This window comes from Corella eumyota, chromosome 1 (genome assembly GCF_963082875.1).
Source record: "Corella eumyota chromosome 1, kaCorEumy4.1, whole genome shotgun sequence".
In the NCBI taxonomy this organism is placed as follows: Eukaryota; Metazoa; Chordata; class Ascidiacea; order Phlebobranchia; family Corellidae; genus Corella; species Corella eumyota.
In genome coordinates, this window is record NC_137490.1 from 10303880 (window position 1) to 10321507 (window position 17628).

At 26.7% G+C, this 17628-nt stretch overlaps 1 protein-coding gene across 4 annotated transcripts; it reads left to right on the forward strand.

Annotated features, from left to right (window-relative positions):
- The first annotated feature begins 120 nt into the window (after positions 1 to 120).
- On the forward strand, positions 121 to 17289 carry LOC145750054 (protein phosphatase 1 regulatory subunit 12A-like). Of its 4 annotated transcripts, none has more exons than XM_082565981.1 (22): positions 121 to 505; positions 1341 to 1471; positions 3757 to 3875; positions 5376 to 5547; positions 5782 to 5926; positions 6090 to 6164; positions 6277 to 6759; positions 6913 to 7003; positions 7165 to 7274; positions 7452 to 7555; positions 7808 to 7885; positions 8141 to 8230; positions 8759 to 8827; positions 8935 to 9062; positions 9301 to 9416; positions 9763 to 9973; positions 10163 to 10317; positions 13241 to 13285; positions 13589 to 13732; positions 13904 to 14017; positions 14300 to 15636; positions 16215 to 17289. In XM_082565981.1, the coding sequence occupies exons 1-21, from the start codon at positions 257 to 259 to the stop codon at positions 15542 to 15544; spliced, it is 4074 nt and encodes a 1357-aa protein (XP_082422107.1). In that variant the 5' UTR covers positions 121 to 256; the 3' UTR covers positions 15545 to 15636; positions 16215 to 17289. The 4 variants fall into 4 exon arrangements, with proteins under 4 accessions (XP_082422107.1, XP_082422114.1, XP_082422132.1 ...); XM_082565988.1 differs by having other exon boundaries at positions 6916 to 7003; XM_082566006.1 differs by lacking the exon at positions 14300 to 15636.
- The last annotated feature ends 339 nt before the right edge of the window (positions 17290 to 17628 follow it).

A 17628-nucleotide genomic window follows, 5' to 3' on the forward strand; every position in this document is an offset into this window, starting at 1 on the left:
GACATTTTTATTTTAATGCCATACATCTTTTCTTTTAAACTAAATTTATGACATTTTTAAAAGCTTTAAAAAGTGCAATTACTGATTTATTTATTAGTTTTATTATTAATTGACAGGTATTAAGTCTGTAAGTCTTTTAGGCCAAACTTAAAATATTAATATAAATGCTCCAGTAACCACATTTAGCAATCAGGCAGTTCTGTTAAAAGAAACTTAAATTTGGATATATTATTGTGAGAATATATTTTAGTGCAATATGGATGAGAATGGACGACCATTAACAGCAAAAGAAAAAAGACAGGAACAGCTAAAATGTTGGCAAAACTCCTCAACAAATGCAGAATCTGGAAAAATTTTAAATCTTAAACCAAAAGTTAAATTTAATGACGGTGCGGTGTTCTTAGCTGCATGTTCAAGTGGTGATTTAGAAGAACTTAAAAGTCTTTTGAACAAAGGTGCAAACATAAATTTTGCGAACATCGATGGATTAACTGCACTACACACCGTAAGGCTTTGTTTGCATTATTGACATAATTATACTTGTTTATATTTATTTATTTAAGGCTAAAAAGTAACTTTTATTACTTAGGTCAACTCTTTTGTTGTCACTAGAATATAAAAAAAAATATGGTATTACTTTTTAATTATATATATATAAATACGGTAGTACTTTTTAAATACTTTAAATCTTTATTAATGATATAAATACTATAACTATCATAATCTACTTAAAAACTTAAAAATCCTACTCAGGCATGAGACTTGCGTATTAGTGTTAAATTTGAGTGCAGAATGTGGTGTGAAAATGTCGCAATCTTGTCAGTTTAGTAATTTAACTTTCAAAAATCCTATCGTAAAATTAGTGTCATCTAATATGATGTTGTTACTGTTAATGGAAATAGAAAAGGTGAAGTACTGCTGCTTCAAATCAGAAGAAATTAATTTTTAACATTTTAGTCAAACTTTTTTAGGAAATGCCATTGCTTTTTTTTAATAAATTTACTATTTTAGTTAAACTTAAAAAAAGGGTCGGTAACACTGTAATCACTCCAAATTTTATTTATTGTTATAGATATTAATAACGTAATTTAAAATCGATTATTAAGGTAAAATTTTTTTAATGCAAATATCCACAAATGCTAGGAGGATTAGTATAAATATAGGTGACCTGTATGAACACTAATGCTATTATGGATATGTACTTTTTTAATTGTTTTATAAAGTAAAACAAATTAAAAATAATTATCATTAGCACTGTATTTTTACTTAAACTTGTGTTTTGTTTATTTTATGATTTTGGTCAATGTTATTTAATATTAAAATAATTTATTAATTTTTAGGCCTGTATTGATTGCAAACTTGAAGTGGTAAGTTTTTTGGTTGACAATGGGGCCAGTATTGACCAAGAGGATAATGAAGGATGGACACCTCTACATGCTACTGCATCTTGTGGATTTATGGACATAGCTAGGTTAGTAGTTTTATAAGCTGGCTAATAAAACTTACTTTCATATTATTTTATGTGTAGTCGTAAAGTTCTATCTTAGTATGCATTCATCTACTAAACATAATTATCAACTGTTCTTTGCATTTTAACTTTTTCATAAATAGTTTTTAATTTAAATTAGACCCAATTTAATTCTAATTTTTGGCGTGCTTTATTCAGGATGTTACTTGTTACGCTTTTTTTGTAAACATGTTAGGAGGACTAGAAATCATAATCTCTAAACTTAAAATTTTATTATATATACATCCAAACCCCCTTTTTTATTGTTTAAAGTTTATTTTTTGGTTAAATTTAAATCACTTCAATAAAAAAAAAATTTGAAATATATTATATATATATATGGGCAATTCTTCGGTAACGGAATTACAATTACTGTGGTTTACAAACTTATAATTTTTTTTTTTAATATAATTAAAATCATTTTTTAAGTTAAAACAACCCATGTATTGCCATTCTAAATTTTTCTAAGCATAGAAGTCCATTTCGAACTTCTATGCTTCTTAAAAATTGAAAAATGTTTGGTAACGGAATTACGCCAATAAATTAGATTTAAAAGGTTGGGTAATACTTAATCCCAATTCGTATGAATTTTATAAAAATTAACTTAAATTAAACATGTGTAAATAATTGTCCTTATTGAAAGACACAAAAAGATACCAAATTTTTTTAGTTAGGGTTTAAAAAATATTTATTTATTGACAAATTAACTTAAAAAAACCCGGTAACGGAATTACACTTTAAGTAACAGAAAGACACTGTCTAATTTTGGCATGTAACTTTAGTCTTAAATTTACTTAATTTCAGATAAAATTAAAAGAAATAGTTTTAGGTACTGTTAAAATAAGAAACAAACCTAACTAAAAAATTTTTTAAAAAATCTTGGTAACGGAATTACAAAACTAAAAACTACTAGTTTTTTTTTAAATAAACTCTTAAACAGAACAAAACAAACCAAATTTTAAAAACTCTAACTACCATTTTAACAAAAACTACAAACATAACTTCAAAAATAAAATTAACAAACAAACATAACATGTTTAAAATTCTAAATCGCTAATCTCTAAATAAGTAATAAAATTGATGTCGCATAAACAGTTTGTTACACCTAAATAAAATGGATAATTATGCAAAAACAATAAGTCTAGTGGGTAAAATAGCTTATAATATTGTTTGAATATGCCAAATATCAGTTAAAAATCAGCTTGTTAACTATGAATATTTTTATTTAATTTTATTTAGTAATATATGTACCCATAAAACTAATTTATAAATTTCAAAACTACCTTCTTACAAAATTAAAAAAATGGATATTATATTACAATGCCATTTCATTTTTTTACTTATAAAAATAATTATATTATTTTAAATCACGTAAACCAGGCAGAAAAAGCATTTCTACAAAATCTCTGATGTTGTAATTCCGTTACCTGTAATTCCGTTACCATTATTGTAGATAAAATTGATAAGGAACATTAAAGTTTAGTTTTTATTTATAGTACTTAACAACTAAAATCAGAGAATTAAAAATATTAAAAGTTGTATTTGATTAAATTTTAAGTTATAAAACTTTTTATGTAAATTCGGTAACGGAATTACCTATATTCTTACAAGTTAAAAACTTAAAAATTGCTGATTTTTAAATTGTAATATAGAATTTGTTGTTTAACTTATGTTAAGCATATGTTTAAACCTCTTATACTAAACACATTACAAATCTGTTGTAATCTGTTTTGTAACTTTTATATTAACTTAAAATTATTGCTTAAAATAGCCATAAAAGTGCAAAAAAATTTGTACATTTTAAATTTAAAAAAAAATCACTTATTAAAAATAATTAGCCAAAATTTTTTTAAATTTAAACTTTAAATATCAAAACCAAAGAAACGGGTAAGTTCATTGAACAAATAATTTAAGTTCATTTTTTTTTAAAAAACACTTTCCCAATGAGAATTGCCCATATATGTTTTATTATGAAAATCTATTTCAACTTAAAAATAAAAATTTTGCCTTAATGAAAAGTTCAATTAATTGAATTGGATAACTGTAATTTGTATTCCAGACTTGAAACAATGGTATTACCATTTAGCCTAATTATATACTTAGTTTGTAACTTACCCTACCTTTATTAAACTATCAAAATTATATATAAAAGTAGAACTTTTGTATGTTAATATATAAAAAAAAACATTTAAAAAGGTTTATTTTATTTTTAAAAATATTTAATGACATAAAAATTTATCTTCAATTAGGTATTTGATTGAGAAAGGTGCAAATGTCGTAGCTGTTAACAGTGAGGGAGAAATTCCTCTTGATATAGCTGAAGAAGATGATATGATCGAATATTTACAACAACAAATTCAATCTCAAGGTAATAAGTTATGAAAATTTAGCTTAGTTGTATTGTAAAAAAATATGTTTTGTATTTAATTGTTTGTTAAATGGGTAGGGATAATTATTTTTTGGTATTATATCTAGACATTTTGCTTGTTGAATTTGTCCATACAATTTTGTGTTTAAAAATTAATAGATCAATAAAATTTCAAGAAAGTAACAAAAACTATTTTTTAAATGACCATATATAAGTTACACATACTTGCCAGTTAATAATCTCACAAGCATGTGAAATTTAGATGAAGCAAAACATTGCAATATTTTTCTTTTGAACCCAATAGCTTAACTTTTTTTTAATATGTGTTTATTATTTTATTTTTACACTTTTATTTTTGTTTTTTTGCTCAACTTTTACCTAACTTGGGGCAAAACATTTTTATTTAACTATAAAGTTTTTCAGTTGGGTTAGGGTATTTATAAAAATAGGACTTTTTTAAATTTTGTAAACACTGGCTCTGTGTCGGGTAGGTAAGGCTTAAACCCAGATCAGTATAAATTCTTAAAACTTATACACTTCTATTACAATACTATCATGTTTTATATTTGTGTTAATCATAAAATCATTTAAGATATAGATCAGTTTTTTAAATAGCCTATAAGTTAAACATTTTGTTCATTAAGCTACGTTATGTTAAAATTAGGAATAGAAAATTACGATAGCAAAATTGATGTCATTATTCTATTTTTAGGGTAACTTTTATAAGCTAGTTATAAACTGTTTCGTATTTTTATTAACCAATGGTGCAATATAATGTTAATTTGATCAATTTTTTTAAATTTCATTATGTAGGAGTTAGGTGTTGTAACTTATTTACATATAAAAAATCGCAAATTGTTGTCTGGTATATAAGTGTATACTGACTAAAACACATTAGTATTACAATTTATCAGCTGTCTTGTATTTTTATTGTGTTAAATAATTCTTTTAGTTATTTTTTTATCATCTTTTTTATATTATATATCTTGAGGTCAAATGACTTATAAATTGTAATTCTTAATCTATTTTTAGGTTATATATCTTTTTTTACTTTTTTTTATTTTATATATGATAAAGTTAGCATGCCTATATAAGTATATTGTTAATTCAAAAAAAGGTAATAATAAAATTGGTTTATGGTTTAAAAGTTAATATGTAATTTTGTTTCGCATTGTTTATAATGTTTGTTTTTCTGAATAGTTGGTAAAGATGTTTTTTTTTCTGATTAGTTAGTAAAAAGAAAAAAAAATGTTTAAAATAAATTTTTAATTAATATTTTATGGGTTTAATAAAAATTATATATTTTATATATTTATTATTATATATTTATTAAATTTATTTGTTTATTCTTTTTAAATTATATATGTAATACAAAACTTTAAAAATGTATCTAATTAAGTAAATAAACAAACTTTGTATTATTTTTAATTTTTAAAATTGTCTAGCAAATCTATATATATATACATATAATTATTAGATCTAAATTTGTATTTTTAAAAGGTCTTGATATTGATGTTGCTCGTAATCAAGAAAGAGAACTTATGGTATCTGATGCTCAGCAACAGCTGAAAAGTGTTCTGAGTGGTGAGAAATTAACTGTTCTTGTTCACCCAAATTCTGGAGCCTCAGCCTTGCATGTTGCAGCTGCTAAGGGATATAATGACGTTATTAGGTGAGAACCTAGTCAACATTGTTTATTACTAAGATTTGAAAACCTATGTGTAGGAAAACAAAGCAAAAGAACTATATTATTTAACATATACATTTTTTCTTTCTTTTTTGTATTTTATTATTTTTTTTACAATTCCAAGAATTACAATTTTGTTGACTTTTGCAGTTTTGTTTAATTTACATGGAAATATAATTATTTTCTTATTTGATCACAATACACTTTGAAATTTCTCAGATTACTTTTGAATTCTGGAATGAATATAAATATGAAGGACAACGATGGTTGGACTCCATTGCATGCGGCAGCTCATTGGTCTCAACAGGAATCTGCAAAACTTTTATCTGATCAAGGAGCTAGCTTTTCTATAAAAAATAAACTGGTATTAAGTGCAGTAGTCCTATTATGCTATCAGTTTTATAAATAAACCCTTACTGGTCGAATGGCTTTTTGATAATGTTAACTGTTGTAGTTATATTCCTTTTTAAACTTAAAAAAATTCTTTTTGTAATTTTTAACTTTATTTTTTTTTTAAATTTATTCAGGGTCAAACAGCATTTGATGTTGCTGATGAAGATATGTTAGAATACTTGGATGATCTTAAAACACATCAAACTCAGGTACAAGTTTAAAATCCATTAGCTTTAATTTTTAGCTTTAATTACTACTCAATTACTAAAATATTAAAAATGATTGAGTTAACTTAAACTTTAATGATACGTTATTTAACAGATAAAGGAGGAGTATTCAGATAATTCCACTATTATTAACAACAATTGCAATGAAGATATTATTAACAATTTTGAGAATGATTCTACAAAACTGCAAAATCGAAACAGAAGAAGTTCTCGTGAAATCGCCACTTCTTCGGATGAAGATGACTCCACTTCTTCTAGTGAAATCTCTTCTTCCAGACTTACAAGAACAAAGCCTCCCGAAAAACAAGGAAAATTTGATGACATTACTAATCAAAGAAAATCTCCTGGGTTTAATCAAACTGATATCTCAGAAATATTTTCTACAAACACTGAAAAAAAAATTAAACAAAGTGCATCAGTTGGCAACGTGTCAAACCTTAAGGGTTTACATTCTGAAAACAGACCGGCATCATTGCATTTAAGTTCTTCTGCTTCTACAAGCAAAGGCACAAGTAAAAACATCCAGACTACGAAAGACTTTACTGCCAACAAGTCATCAACGCAGTCTTCAATATCTGTAAATTTTTAAATAATTTTTTTTAAAAGTTTCAATAATATACTTTGGTACAAAAAAATGCTTTATAGTTTAACAATGCTTAATTAAATAACTAGCAAATTTTGAAATTAAAAACAAATATGGTAAGAAATTCCCAACAGTGTTTTATTTTAGAAGTCAAGTAATGGCCCACCTCTTACGCCTAGTACACCAAATGAAAGAAACAGTAACATTAAAGAAGCTGCTCCTTCAACATGGAGAACGGGTATAAATTTTTTAATTTATAAAACTTATTGACATAAAAAACTAATTACTATTACCTGACAGCACAATTGAGTTAAGTTTTAAACTTCAAGATACAATAACATAATTAAATGAAATTATTCTTTTTATTTATAAATATACAAAATCTCTATTGCAATTCAGGCTTACGGAAAACAGGAAGCTTTGATGACAAGATGAGAGCTATACAACGCCCTATAGGAACTTCAAATTATACTTCATCAAGAACTAGTGAAAGTGGGTCACCTACAAAGGTTAGCTGTTAATTGCTTATACCATGTTGTGTATTACAGAAAACCTATGTGTATGATTCATGTTATTAGTTAGCTGTTATTAATTTTTTAAACTACATCAGTTTTAAAAAAAATTAATCAATATTGAAGACCAATTATTACTTTAAAAAAAGTATAATATTCTAAATATGTTTTTAGTTACAAGATACACTAAAAACTGCCAGGGTAGCTCCAATTCCTGTAATAGATGCTAGAACAAACAAAACTAAACCTAAAGGAGAGACCTCTGAGGACATTTTCAAGTAAGTTTGCAAATCTTAAATTAATTAAATATTTTAAAAGAATTTTATTCATACGAGTACTGTAATAAAATATTCTTCATTGTGTTTTAAAATTATTTTTTATGTGTCAGAATAGAATGTGAATTTGGAATTTAAATATGCAAACACCACAAATGTTTTATTTTTTAAATAAAATAGGCCCGATTAATAAAAAACTTAAATAAAATAGGCCCGATTAATAAAAAAATTAAAAGTATTTTTTTGTTACCTTAGCTTTCAGCGGACAAATTCTTACAAAAAACATGACACAGAAACTACTCCTTCCATTGATTCTTTATCATATAAACGCAGGTTTGTTATGATTTTATTTTCTGTTATAATTTATGCTTTTGTAATTACATGCTGTGCTTTAACTTTTGTTTCTATGGGAAAATAACTTTATAATTATCTGCAATGAATTTAAAATGTTTTCAAGAGCATATTAACTTGCTCAATTGGCATTGTAAAAAGCTCTACATTTAATCAGATTAGTTAAATAGTAGTTGAATAGGCTTGGCAATTTGAATAATTTTGCCTGGGAGTTGTTATATATGTTATATAAAACAGCATTTCCTACAAAATGGCCCTTGGTAGGTCAACTAGTGCTGAGGTTAAGGACAATGATGTACATTTTAAATCTGTTTCAAGAAAGCCCAGGTACATTTGTGCCATAGAACATAGTTTAACACCAGATTTTTTAGCTATGTTGTAGTATAGGTTTGCATATTAAACTTGTTTTTTTTTAGATTTTAATTGTAAAATTTTATCTATCAAAATTTAGATATTATTTTAACTTAACTTCCATATTATTCCCAAATATAACTTAACTTTACATTATACAGTGCATGCCTTTTTAATAGTTTTTCTTCCTTGAAATAGCAGATGACATTTGTTTATTAGTTTATATCCACTACTTAGTAACAAACCTATTGTAAAGTCTGTTAATTATCTAACTGTAATCTTCTTGGAATTTGACTTTTTGTGGTTAAGTTTTTTTTGATGGTGATCTCAACCTTTAAGGATGTGTTAGTTTTGTATTTGTAGATGTGTATTGAATAACTTTTTAATTTAACACACTAATTACAATATATAACTTGACTTTAAAAGTACTTTAACTAAATAATTACTTTAGTGATTTTTAATAAATTACCCCAAAGTGATATATAATAAGAAATATTTTTACAGTACGACCAACACTAAAGAAGATAAGCCCGAACCTACTACTACAAAGCCTCACTTAGCTGCACAAATCAGGTATGTCTTACGCAAATTAATTAATGTTCTTTATGTATAAATGTTTAATTTATTTCTTACCTAATGATGTAATAATAAAGAAACTTTTTTAATATTTTTCCTTGCAGTAATGACAGTCCAGATCGCCGAAGATCATTTCTTCAACCAGTCCGTGATGAGGAAGCAGAAGCTCAGCGAAAAGCAAGGTCACGCAGAGAGAGGCAGTCTAGGAGGTCTACTCAGGGTGTTACACTTGGTATGTTTTAAATAGAATAACTTAATATGGGTTAACTTTTAATAAATATGATAAAAGGTGTTAATAAAATAAACTATTATTGATATAAACTATAATTGACTGTTGATAAAAAATAATTTTAGTTAGCAGATTTTTCACAATATATACTACTAACTTTTCTTGTAAGTAAAGTCTAAGACAATATGGACAAAATATGTTAAATAAAGTGTTGCTATATATTTGTAAATGATTTTGTTAGATGTATATGAGGAGGCAAAAAGACAAATTGATACGATGAAAACTGAAAAAGCTGCCGCTGCCGCAGCTGCTGCAAGTAATGCGATGGAAACTTCTGAGTCAAATATTTCTCATAATGTAAGTTTTACCTTTTAAATGTTATTATTTTCTTTAAAAGATGTAATGAAATTTATTTGGCTTAAAAAATATTTAAATACCCTCAATTTAAATTTATTTATTAAAATAAATTTTGTTGCTACATGAATAAATTGGTAAAATTCCCTGCTATGTTTGGAAATACTATAAATATAGTCCCGTGAAACCTAAGAGTATTTTGTATAAATATTTATTTTAAGATTTTAAAATTGTTTGCGGTATAGGGATATATAAATACAACTGTAATTTTAAGATTTTCAGTACAGTTGAATAACTCAAAAAAAAAATTAAGGTTTGGTTGTCAGTAAAAAAGGTTTTTAAATTTTAGGATTCCTCTTCGAACTTGTATCGGAGATTGGGTGATCAGACATCAAGCGATCTCACTTCCACAACAAGTCAGCCTACAAAGTCTTCCGTCGTTCTTCCTTCAGGTTATATCCCCTCAAGTGAAAGAGTTAAAAACAGTGCAAAGACTCTTTCTGTACCATCTATATCCATACAAAATGAGGAAACAAACACGATTGAGAATAATAAATCTGGTAAAATAAATATTCCAAAAAATACTAAAATAATATTTTTTCCTTTTATGTTTTTAGAAATGTGTGAGAAATTTTTTTTTAATGTTTGTAAAGCTTTTTTTCTTTAACATTGTTTATGCATCAAATTAAATAGGATTTTTATGGTAAATAATTAACAATTACTTGTATTGATATGATTTATATTTGTAGATGACAATGTCGATGAAGAAACAAACCAATTAACGCCTGCCGTCCAATCACCTTCAGTGCGGAAAACTGCTGCCCAACAAAAAAGAAGGCAGCGAAAAGAAAGGAGATCGACTGGTTTACCTGGCCTTAAACCATCAGAAGCAAATAATGTTGATGTAAGTGATGAAAAATCGTATTCAGATGATGATAGGGTGGGTCAAAAAAATTTAGAGGTTGAAATTGTAGGGGGGTTAGATAGGGGTTTTTATAGGATCAAAGATGGGAAAATTTTAAGTGGAAAAGAAGACCTTGGTGATGATGAAAAACTAACACTTAAGACTTTTAGTCCTAAAAGCAAATATCTGTCAACAAAAAGGCTTTCAGTTTCAAAAAATGCTACTAGGCGGAAATTTTTAACCTCCAAACATGAAGAGGATGATGAAAAATACAACGAACTTGTGAGTCGATTGTCACAAAGAATACAGAAAAACAAATCTTTAGATCCTGTAAATACAAGTATATTACCACCAAAAGAAAAAGTAGGTGACATATCTAAAGTAACAGAAAAAAATGATAATATGTCAATACCGCAAGGTGATAATGCAGTGCCCAAAACAGTGAAAGGTGAATTTTTAGAGTTATCCTCTGAAAAAGAAGCAAGTTTTGTTGATATGTTTGCAAAGAACAATGATTCTTGCCCAGATTCAGCTGCCATTATCTCTCCCAATTATAGTAATGAAACTGATATTAAAAAGCCAAACACAGTTAAAAAACAAAATATTGTCGATGACGTTGCGACTAATTTGAATCCACTATTATCTTTAAAAACTAACATACCAGAAAATGACTTTAAAATAAATACTAACAAACCTAGGTTGCGGGAAAAGGTTGTTTCAAATGAAACTGAGCCTCTTAATAGCCCTCTTGTTCAGTCTTCTTCTTTAAATCAACAACATCATGAAAATGATCAGATTGGTGATGTTGAAAGAAATAATATTTCAACAGGCTTAAAATGTTTGGGGGCATTTTGTTGTTTTTTAGTCTTCTTAAAATGGTGGTCACCATGGGCAGAGTAATTTGTTTAAATGATTGTAACAACTTTATTTTAGGTTGGGGATGAAGGATTGTTTGATTTTTTAATATTTATTTGTATTATAATGTTAAAGCATGTTGCAAAATATATATTTGAAGTGATAATACTTTTATATGTTGTTGGAATACATAAATATTAATCAAATTGCACTTTCCTAATCCAAATGTTGTGGTTTTGTGTTTTGTAATATTTGTGCATGACTTTAACATATACTCACATGCATGTTTGTTTCAACAAAGTATTGTATAAACTTTCTAAGATAATAATTTTAAATTTGCTTGCTTAATATTGTTAAAACAGGCCAAAGGCACATTTGTTATAAATGTTTTAGGCCATGTTGTGGGTTTTGTTACAACAGTAACTGAATATGTCCAATTTTAGATAATTGAAAGTGTAGATTAACAACCCCATATTTTTATTAATTATTTGATTTTTATCAATGTTTTGACAAATTGGGGTAAATTTTTTTAAACTTTAATGTTTAGATTACTTTCCTTTACTTTAGGTTAAAAAAAGGCATGTAACAATAAACAGATATCACTGTTCAAATTTTTCATATGTTAATTTTTGAAAACCTGAATTGATTTTGATTGCACTGGTTGTATTGCTATTAAATGTTTAGCACTGCTGCACTATTGTTTTGTTATGTCAGTGTAACTTAAAACCACATTATATATTAACTAAAAATTAAAAATTTTTAGTGAACACATCTTATTAATATAAACTTTATTCTTACTAATAACTAATCATTTTTTGCACTGATTCTCTTATCTGACACAAAGCTTATATTTTGTAGACGATTGGAAGTTCTGATGAATTAGACAAAATGAAGAAAATAACTAATTTAAGTGAACGCCGTGAAAATGCTAATTGTAAGGATTTAAAATGGCTAAGAAAGTTGGCTAGTGTGACAAGCAAAATAAAAGTTCACAACAAGGAGAGTTTTTCTAGAATAGAATCCTCCACAACCTTAGAGATGTGCCAGAAAGTCAATACCAAAAAAAGGCGAAGATTATTTCAGGGTGATTTGCATCCAATTGAGATTAGAAGATGCAGTTTATCGGATAGTCTTAGTCCAATGTCATTTAATTCAGGGGATTTCCTACTAAGCAAACACTTTGTCAGCATAAATAAAAATACTAGTAATCCAGAAAAATCCAAAGTCGATAGACCTACCCTCAGCAAGCAAACAAAAGCACTTTTTTTAGAAAAAAGACAAGGTTGTCAAAACAAGGAGTAAGGAAAGTGTTAGAATTCTATAATTTGTATTTATATATATTAAAAAAAAGATTTAAATTCGTTTTTTTTTCAGATTTAAGAGCAATATTGATTTTATTGAGGGATTTACATTAAACAAAGCTAATCAAAATGTTGAAGTTATTAGAAATGATAAGAAAGATAGTTTACCCAAAACTACACCTTTTACTTATAATGCAAAGGTTGAGAAAGTAAAGCGTAAATTGGATTTTAATTGTTATCTTACAGTTAGTAGCATTTTTTTACTAAATTCATTTTTTTACTAAATAACTTTTTCAATTTTAGTTTATTAGAACTTTTTTAATATTTTAGCAAGTTATTTTTTCACACATTTAAAAAAAAACTCTTTTTAATATTTTCACTGACTTCTTTACTCGCTACAAAACCATATTCTTAGTAAGGAATTGCTTTTTATTTCTTGTTTAATGAAAACGTGACACAATTTTACATTAAGAATAAAGAACAGGAAGGAAATTAGGCCTATTAACTTACATCACTCTCTCTGACTTTTCTTTTAAAATTAATCATATTTTTGTGATACACTACTGCCCTCCGTTGTTTAAACTTTCTTCGTTTGCATGTTTGTGTAGTGGCGCTTTATTCTTTATAGCTTTGAATGTATTATCTCCAACATGTTTAGTTTGTGTGTGTTTTGTATTTATCTAGGGTGGGTAATGTGTGTTTTAGATTTTCTTTGCATTTTAAGTATTGTTAAGAAATTTTTCTAAAATATTGAACATTTTTTTTAGAATCAAAGTGATGATGAACTATTTGGGGCTAATGATAATAAAAATGTAAGTTTTCAAGGTCTTGGTTTTTATATTTTTTATATAATTTAATGTCCAACCTTTCTTACAGTTTTTATTTTTTATATATTGTGAAATTTTAATAATTAACATCACCATTATATTTTAACTTTTAGTGTATCCTTCTACTAGTTTTTTTGGTGCTATTTTTGAAAATAAAAAATTTCTCAAGGCAACTTTTTAATTACATTTTTGAACCAAACTTTATTTTACCAATTGATAAAAATTTTATTTTTATTTTGTGATTGAGATTACTTTGTTTTGATCACAAAACCAAATTTATTTTTTTAGAATGATAGATTGCGGGAGCCTGTTTCGGGGTTGGAAAGTTCAGTGAAACGGCGGGGTTTAAGAGGAAGTGCCTCAGATATTCCTGCGAAAACCTCTGCTAGTATTTTTGAAAATAAAATTAAACACGAGAAAGATTATAAAAAGGTAAAAGTCACAAAAGCGACAAAATAATTTTCTGTAATTCTGTGTGCAGAAAATAGCTGAATAACTAAATTTTATTTGCGGAAAAAAAGAAATATTAAAACTAAATAATATTATATAATAAATAATTCAGTAGCCCCCCTAGGAGTTCTATATGTTTTAATTTTTTTTTAGATGTACGAAGAAAAATGTTTAGATTATGATAGACTTCAAGAAGAATTAGAGAAAGTAAAAAGAGAACGTCGAATGTTGGAAAAAGACCTTGCAGATATGGAAAAGGAACTTATGGTAACATTTTACTTTAAAGTATTAATTTTTTGATTCCTTTTTGGTTAACTATATAATTTTCTACTAGTTGTAACTCGTTTTTTAGTATTGTTAAGTGGTAGTAGTAATATTTGTTTTATATACAGTTTTTAAAGTTTTGCTTACAACTCGGGCTATACTTAAAATTATAGTTTTTTTTGAAAAAGTTTTTCTTGAGTTAAAAATGTAGATGCTCTAAATTCTTCTATTGCTTTATTTACCTTTGTAGTAGTATACTTATAAACTTATCAATAATTTAACCAGAAAACTGAACAAAAAGAGGCTTTAAGGCTTAAAAACCAAGTAATAAAACAAGAAAACTTAGCCCTGAGTAGATTACTCAACCAAAGTTCGGTAAAGGACGATCTAAGTGAACAAGATTCTTCTGAATTATCGGATGATTTTTCAACAAGTCAAATAAAAACTGACCAAAAATCAAAAAATTACAACAAAATTTATGAAAAACCAAACTTTAACTCACAGAACTATGGTCAGAGTAATATTAGGTCAAATTTTGAGAAATCCAATTTTAAAGATGATCTGGAGATTTGTAATGAAAGTGATAATGCTGATTTGTTTAAAAAAGAGAAAGATAATATGGGTTTCAGTAAAAGCAAGAGAATTTCAAATCCTTCAAAAATAAATAAAGACATTTCTGATCATAATTATGATTTCCAAAATAGAAGAAGTTCTTCTAGTAAAAATATAAGCAAAATGTACTCACCTGATGTATTGGATAAAAGTTCAGATGATTTTCGATCTATTTTCCCAAGGAAAAAATCGACTGATTTTACTGATAAAAACAAAAAAAACACCTCTGAATCTCAAGATAAAAGTAAATATTATGAAAACAATGATGAAAGTAACACTTCTTATATTAAAAAGTCACCATCTAATGATTCACTTGCGACTGATGATAATGTTGCAACAACTGATTCACAAAAAGTTGAAAATAATTTAACAAGTGAGGATTGGGATCCAATAAGACCACATTCTTATACTAAATATGATGTTGGCAAATACCCTTCAAGAAGATACTCACCTTCGTATAACTCAACTGAAAGTACTTTTAGTTCTGGATTACCAACAAGGAGAGGAAGTAGTAGTCTAGCTTCGATTTATGAGCCTAGTACTGACAGAATCCGCAATACTGATCGTTCATCAAGGTATAGCCCTGCAAATTATAACTCCAGTCTAAGTTATTCAAGCGACCGAAAACCTTCTCCACTATCTTCAACTTCTCCTTCTTTATATCACACCATTCCAATTCCATCAAAATCACAATATAAGAAAAAGCTTGGACTTACCACATCTTTAGGATCAAGTAGATTGAGTCCTGTTAGTCAACGAGCTAGTTCCTCCTCATCTTCTATGGCTGGTTTTAAAAGTGGAGGCTCAAGAACTCGTGATGTGTTAAACAGAAATCCAATTTCCTATACTTCGTCAGCTAGTTCAAAGCGAGTTGGAAATCTGATGAACACATATCGAAACCAGTACCAAAATCCTTAAAACATTTTTTTAAAAGGACGGCTGTAAAAATGTCTTTTCCAAATATATTATACTCGAGCCGTTCTTAAAGTTAAAGTTGGATATTGTCAAAGGTGATGCCTCTTGCATCTAATTTGTTGTTTTTTGCATTCTTGTCTTGGTTATTTTGTGTGGTTTTAAGTCAATTGCAAATGATTTTGATTGTAGTTTTGATTTGTAAGTTTTTTCCATTTACAAAATTAACACACCCTGATAAACATCTTATTTTCATTAAATTAATAAATCATGATTTTTATTGCTTGATAAATCCCTTAAAATTGTGTTCATTATCAATTCTGTAAATTTAAAATAATAAAAAAATGTCTGCCAAAATTTACATTTATTTGCATGTGAAAACCAGGCAGTATAATGTCATGCACGTCTTTTGTTCTGCCTCTTTCAATTTGTTTTATGTTTTATTAAATGATAATTGCCTGCTTTTTTTATAATTTTTTTTTATGTTATTAATGAAAATTTTTGTGATTTTGGTATTTTTTCTAAGATATTTGATTTGAATTTGGGTTTTTGATGAAATGATTATAGTTCAATGTAATATTTTTATATCATAATATATTTTTTAAGTTTCAATATAGAGAAATTAATCATAGTTTTCACCTTTTTCAAGAAAGTAACCCTTTTTTTGTTCTTTTAGGTACAAACAGATCTTCGAACTGACAATCAAAGACTTAAAGTAGAAAATGGAGCCCTCATTCGAGTGCTTAGCAAACTGTCAAAATAAAGAAAGGCAATATTTGAATTTATTGTCATTTTTTGATCACATAACCACATGCACCTCACACTATTTGTTAAAGAGAAAAAACTAAAATGGTTTGCCGAAGAAAAATAAGAAGGGATTCTGGTATGAGCTACTGTAAGAGAAGATGAAATAAGTAAAAGGATTAAGCTAGTATTTTTGTTTCAAGTGCATGAATTTTTTGAAAAAAATTAAATTTTCACAACTTGTGCATGAGACTGTTTCAATCTTCGCCCTGTATTAAAAAAGTTTTTTTTCTAGTGTTACCTTTTACTTTAAATTTTGCACCACCTTTCCAACTTGTTTGGTCAATTTTATTTAGTTTTAAAAATAACAATTGCCTTGATTAAATTATCAGTTATTTTTAAAACTTGTTTTCAGGTTTAATACCATTGTTTTAGATATTTCGTTCTTTTTTATTTTTATTTTTAATATCTTTTCAAAATTTAGTCGACTTGAAAATAATAATTTCACAACAGTTCATAAATGGTGCTATGTTATAAGATTCTGTTGGGATGCACTTATGTAATATTGCAACATTTTAATATCAACTGAATATAGGTCTTAAGTTGCAAACTAAGTTTTGTAATATTTTTACGCAGTATTTTTTTCAATTTCTTTTGTAGGTTATGTTTATTGGGATTGAAGATTTTTTTCAAAATTACGTCTTTTTATATAATCACAAATGGTCGATTACAAGAAGGTGTGATGTTCACATGTTGTTGGTTTTTTTGCCTAGTGCCTCAGTTTATTGTTTTTCGTTCTTTTTTTTATCTTCAATTGAAGTTCTTTTACATTTACAAAAAGAAATTAGGACATTTATGTGATTAAATCTTACTGTAATATTAACAACAAGGCGTGCATTTTGATGATTTTTTGTGAATTTTTATATGTTGGTCGTCGGATTTAATCAGCTTGAACATTCAAATTTATTTTTTAAATTTATGAATATTAAATTTATATGCTCCTACAGCATATCTGTTCTATTTGCAGTTAAAATAAGTACAAATTACAAGTTAAAATGAGGAACTAATTTTTTATTCGGCAAAGATGTAAAGCACATATACTTTATTTACAAAAATTACGGCTGTAAAATACGAGAGAGAATAAGCGAGGACCGTAATGTAAAAAGTGATCCCAAAATTAAGATTTATTCAGCTAAAGCTGCTCAGAAATGAAAACATTATTTTTTAAATTTAAACATTACTTAAATTAACAAATCAGGAGTTATAATTCATTCCTAATTACTTTCATTTTACGCTACAGATTTATTCATAACCTTTGGTTTAACGAAAATGTATTTATTTACCAA